At 47.3% G+C, this 5506-nt stretch overlaps 1 protein-coding gene across 5 annotated transcripts in view; it reads right to left on the reverse strand.

The window, feature by feature from the left end:
* Window positions 1-2152: 2152 nt before the first annotated feature.
* Window positions 2153-5506, reverse strand: part of unm_hu7910 (un-named hu7910) — a 47804-nt gene continuing 44450 nt past the window's right edge. For all 5 annotated transcript variants that reach the window (XM_080489749.1, XM_080489748.1, XM_080489747.1 and 2 more), the window contains 5 exons: window positions 5182-5319; window positions 4975-5110; window positions 4765-4856; window positions 4498-4631; window positions 2153-3412 (listed from right to left, as the gene is read on the reverse strand). In XM_080489749.1, coding sequence (XP_080345875.1) covers window positions 3262-3412; window positions 4498-4631; window positions 4765-4856; window positions 4975-5110; window positions 5182-5319 — 651 coding nt within the window. In that variant the 3' untranslated portion in view covers window positions 2153-3261. The remainder of the gene's footprint in view (window positions 3413-4497; window positions 4632-4764; window positions 4857-4974; window positions 5111-5181; window positions 5320-5506) is intronic.

Raw genomic sequence — 5506 nt, forward strand, 5'->3', positions numbered from 1 at the left:
TTGCTGCCTCGGCGTTGTAAGCAACGATTGCTGTTGTTGTAATCCCACCTTCAGCTCAGGTCAGCTGAGCGCAGGCTGTGGCCAGCTGGAGAACCCTGCTCAGAACCCTGCTCAGAACCCTGCTCAGAGTCGCTCCACATTACTTTTCTTAGTAAGAACTAGTCCGTCTCCCACTCCTGATGGACATAGTTGGACTTCTGGGTTTTTTCTTCTTGGACGGACCCGGTTCACATCGTTTTGTCTTAAAGTCGGAACTCCGTTTACATTCGCTCGTTAGGACGGGTAGCGGAGTCCAAAATACAAATGTGATTGGTTGATATTTGTTGCTGGGTGGGCGGGGGTGTGGCTAGTTCTAGAGTTGTAATACCTAGATCGAGTTCGCTCCTTTCTTTATTTTGTTTCTTTTATTATTGTTTTACATTTTCAATTTGGTTGGAGAGCTACTTATTTAGAGCTACCTGTTGGAGACCCCTGTTCTAGAACCTTCACTCGGTCAAGTACAAACGATGTTCTAGAACCTTCACTCGGTCCAGTGCAAACCATGTTCTAGAACCTTCACTCGGTCAAGTACAAACGATGTTCTAGAACCTTCACTCGGTCCAGTGCAAACCATGTTCTAGAACCTTCACTCGGTCAAGTACAAACAATGTTCTAGAACCTTCACTTGGATCTCGGCACTAAATCGAAGCATTTCGAATTCCGGTTCCCATCACATGCATGAGAACAAACAGGAAGTGTCGTTCCAGGGTGAACACTCACCTTTAACCTCAAAGATTGTTTCTACTGAGTTAATTAAAGATTGTATATTATTATTGTCACGCTGGAGAACCTGAATTATCTGTACAGTGTTGGACTCGCTCCACTGGATTGTAATGTAATGTATTTCCTTTCAATGAATGTATAGAAGTAAACATTTACACCAACACCAGGCTGCCTGACTTTTAATTTGAAAGGAGTGAAAATGTAGTTTTCTTTTTCCAGTTGGAGACAAATGTGCTGAACATGAATGTAATTTAATATCTCGACTTTGAGTTATTTTCAGAATATTGCAGTTTAAACGTCGGAGTTCAGACAGGAAATGAAACATTTTTTACAAAATAAAACATTCAGTTTTGATGAGAGGAGAAAATCACCACGTTTTGAGATATTTCATCAGTAAATCGAGAGAAAATGTGAGTTTGAACTGTGGAGAACTAGTTTCTACAGCTGTGGTGTTCATGACCAGCAGCAGCGCTTCAGAAAAGATTCCCCCATTTCCATGGACACACAGTCGGCGCTTTTTCAAAAAGAACCCCCCTGGGAACGATTTAAAAAAAATTGCATTGTCAGTGGCTCCGGCCCAGAAGTGTTTTAAGGTTTACACATGTTATGGGGTTCAGAAAAATTGCATTTCCTCCGTTTCCACGGAGATGGAGCATTTTCAAAAAGTTGCATTTCCACAGAGACAAAGTGGGAGCATTTTCAAAAAGTTTTGTTTACCCCCGTTTCCATGGAGACGGAGCGTTTTCTCCAGAGGTTTGTTTCCAAAAAAGTAGCATTTCTCCCATTTCCACAGAGACAGTGGGAGTGTTTTCATGAAGTTGTGTTTTCCTCAGTCTCCATGGAGACGGAGTGTTTTCATGAAGTTGTGTTTTCCTCAGTCTCCATGGAGACGGAGCGTTTTCATGAAGTTGTGTTTTCCTCAGTCTCCATGGAGACGGAGCGTTTTCATGAAGTTGTGTTTTCCTCAGTCTCCATGGAGACGGAGTGTTTTCATGGAGTTGTGTTTTCCTCAGTCTCCATGGAGACGGAGTGTTTTCATGGAGTTGTGTTTTCCTCAGTCTCCATGGAGACGGAGTGTTTTCATGGAGTTGTGTTTTCCTCAGTCTCCATGGAGACGGAGTGTTTTCATGAAGTTGTGTTTTCCTCAGTCTCCATGGAGACGGAGTGTTTTCATGGAGTTGTGTTTAGTCCTGCTCCGACCCTGACCATGTCTTGTGACCAGACGTTTGAGGACTTCCTCGATGCTTCAACTGAAAGAACTTAAAGTCGCTTTGGAAATAAATGAAGCTTGAAAACTTCCAGATTCTTTCAGTTTCAGCAACTTTCAACATTTTGAGTTTCAACAGAACAAAAACAAAAACCACACTTTTTTTATTGTTGCGTTTTTTTTATACCATCATTTATTTTAATTTTTCGTATAAATATAAATCTTTTCGCGTTACATTTGTTTTGCTGTTTCTGTGCAAACGTGATGAGCAAAGTGAATAAATGCACAGTGACGCTGTGACGTTAAGGCTTCGTGGAGCTCGGACCGGAACCTTAAAGACTCAGCGGTCCGCCGGTTCTTTTGGTGCGTCACCGTTAATCACCGAAACGAACTGAGCCGAGTTCAGGTTCAGGTTCAGGTTCAGGTTCAGGTTCAGGTTTCAGGTTAAGTCTGAACAGGGCTGAACGGTACAACGTGTAGACTTCAATTAATGCTTATGTCCTTGTGGTACAAAATGGTACTGCATGGCTGTGACTGGTTTTCAAAGTGAGGGCCGCTCCCCCAACGGCGGTCCAATCAGACAGGAAACATCACGATAATGCTAATAGTTAGCGTTAACTGTTTGACCCTCAATGATAGTAAATATGCTAGTAGCATTAGCCATAGCTCCTCCAGCAAACAGGAGTTTAAACAAATAATAACAGAGCTACATTGGCTAATGCTAACGTGGTGAGCAGCCATCTTTGTTGGAATGCTGGACTTCCTGGTGTTTTTCACATTTAAAGATAAAACAGTTTGGATCCAAGCACAACTCCTGTCCTGCTAATGCTAACAGCAGCTCTGAAACACTGTTAGCATTAGCATGAGCTGAAGCGGCGCCTCCGGCCGCTGCACACTTTGGAACCAGTTTTTGGACTTTGTGTGTCTGTCCAGAATATGTTGTGATTTTATTTTCAGTGTTTGTTTATCCGAGTCGTGTTGGTGCAGAAGAAGAACCGAACAGTTTGATGAGAATAAATTAAAAGTTTTCAGCTGAAGACGGGTTCCATGTCGTACCTTTACAGAAGTACCAGGTGAGTTCTGTTGGTCATGTAGTCAGTAGTATCAGTAACGTACATCCTTCATTCTGACGTCAGAGCCTTCCACACTTTTAGTAGTTTAACAAAAATCCCCAGTCCGTCCGTCTGTCTGACGCCGGCTTCTTCTCTGAGCCCCCCTGCAGTGTTCTCAGCAGATTTACCACAGAAGAAGAAGAACAGCAGCGTTGGGTCCTCTGGTCTGGTCCTGCTGGTCTAGATGGGGCTTAGGGTCTGGCGCTGGTACTGCGTCAGCTCCGGGTGCCAAACGTCCACAATGAAGATGAGACGGTAGCTGTCGGCGTCCTGCCAGACCTCGTGCTCGAAGGAGTCGTCAAAGATCAGGACCTTACCGTCCTCCCACGTCCTGCCGCCAGACCACAGAGCAGGGAGATTAGGACGGAGGATGGAGACAGACCGTAGGGTGGGGATGAGGATGGAGGATCGGGGGATGAGGATGGAGGATGAGGATGGAGGATGAGGATGATGATGGAGGATGAGGATGGGGATGGGGATGGAGGATGAGGATAAGGATGAGGATGGGGATGGGGGATGAAGATGGAGGATGAGGATGAGGATGGAGGATGAGTAAGGATGATGAAGATGGAGGATGAGGATGGAGGATGGGACGGAGGATGGGATGGAGGATGAGGATGGGATGGAGGATGAGGATGAGGATAAGGATGAGGATGGGATGGAGGATGAGGATAAGGATGAGGATGGGATGGATGATGGGATGGAGAATGGGATGGAGGATGAGGATGGAGGATGAGGATGGAGGATGGGATGGAGGATGAGGATGGAGGATGGGATGGAGGATGAGGATGAGGATAAGGATGAGGATGGGATGGAGGATGGGATGGAGAATGGGATGGAGGATGAGGATGGAGGATGAGGATGGAGGATGAGGATGGAGGATGGGATGGAGGATGAGGATGGGGGATGAGGATGGAGGATGGGGATCGGGGGATGAGGATGGAGGATGGGGATCGGGGGATGAAGATGGAGGATGGGGATCGGGGGATGAGGATGGAGGATGGGGATCGGGGGATGGACTTATTGTTCAGTGCTTTACAGGGTGAAATGAAATAAAAACAGTGAACTCAACCTGCCAGTGTGTACCAGTGTGTACTAGTGTGTACCAGTGTGTAGCAGTGTGTACCAGTGTGTACCAGTGTGTACTAGTGTGTACCAGTGTGTAGCAGTGTGTACCAGTGTGTAGCAGTGTGTAGCAGTGTGTAGCAGTGTGTACCAGTGTCTACCAGTGTGTACTGCCAAGGAAATGTACTGATTCATGCCTGTTCTACTTTTCATGCTTGTTTAGCCTAAAGCAGTGATCAGTCCCACTGGAGACATCAGCATCTCCACCTTCATCTGATAGAGAAACCCTGGATATATTCCTCAGATGATAAATAAAGGAGATGAGGATGAGGACGAGGACGAGGACAGTACCTGGTCTGGTTGGTGCAGCGGATCCTGCAGCCTTGTTTGGGGATGACGAGGCCGAGATGCATCCTGAGTCTGCAGTTGGTGGGACCAGTGTGAGGCCAGACGTGAGTCCCAGGCTGCATCACCGAGAACTTAATCTGAGGAGACATCACCCAGGACAGACACGTCTCCATGGTTACAGATAGGAAACCACCAAGACATCACCATGGTTACAGACAGGAGACATCCGAGAACAGAGATGTCCTGAGGAGACAGACCCCCTAGTGGTACCTGTCCTCTCTTGCAGCCGGTAGCTTCGGGGAACCTGTCCAGCAGAGAGCAGGTCTTCGGAGCTCCCTGACATGAATTCCCAACTTTTCTCCCTGAAAACGTCCAGAAAAGTAAATCCGTCAACTAGACTGGAGACATGAAGCTGGAGCTGGTTGGATCCCGGCTGAAGGACAGATGATGACCTTCATGGTTGGTTCTCAGAGTTCCCACCTTGTTGCCACAGCGTGTACTGGCCCCACTCTCCTTTCTCCCGGAGGTTCTCCTCCTCGGGGACGAACAGTCCCGTCTTCTGGTCCATGACCGCCAGAGCCTCGTCCCGGATGGTCTTCCAGTTCCTCTCCAGCATCTGAACGCACACGGACCAGAGGTTAAACTCGCCCAGCACACTCCGGTTTACGTCTCCCGGTCTGGACGTACCTTGACCAGATCGTTGTATCCCGTCTCTTTGGGCATCCACCAGGGCTCAGCCTTCAGCCCCTCCACGTTGTAGAGCGACCGCTGCCACACCGACGCAAAGTGACCACGCTTGTGACCCAACTCATACCAGTAATACGCCTGCACTCAGAGGACGAGGAAGAGGAACAAGACGAGGAAGAGGATAAAGAAGAGGAGAAGAAAGAGGACAAGGAAACAGATGTGGAAGAAGAGAAGGATAAGGAGGAGGATGAGGAGGAGGACGAAGAACATAGAGTGGATTACTCATCTGCTGGATGAGGCTGAGGTCAAATTACAGACACTTTGA

This window comes from Lipophrys pholis (genome assembly GCF_963383615.2).
Source record: "Lipophrys pholis genome assembly, chromosome: 20".
Classification (NCBI taxonomy): Eukaryota; Metazoa; Chordata; class Actinopteri; order Blenniiformes; family Blenniidae; genus Lipophrys; species Lipophrys pholis.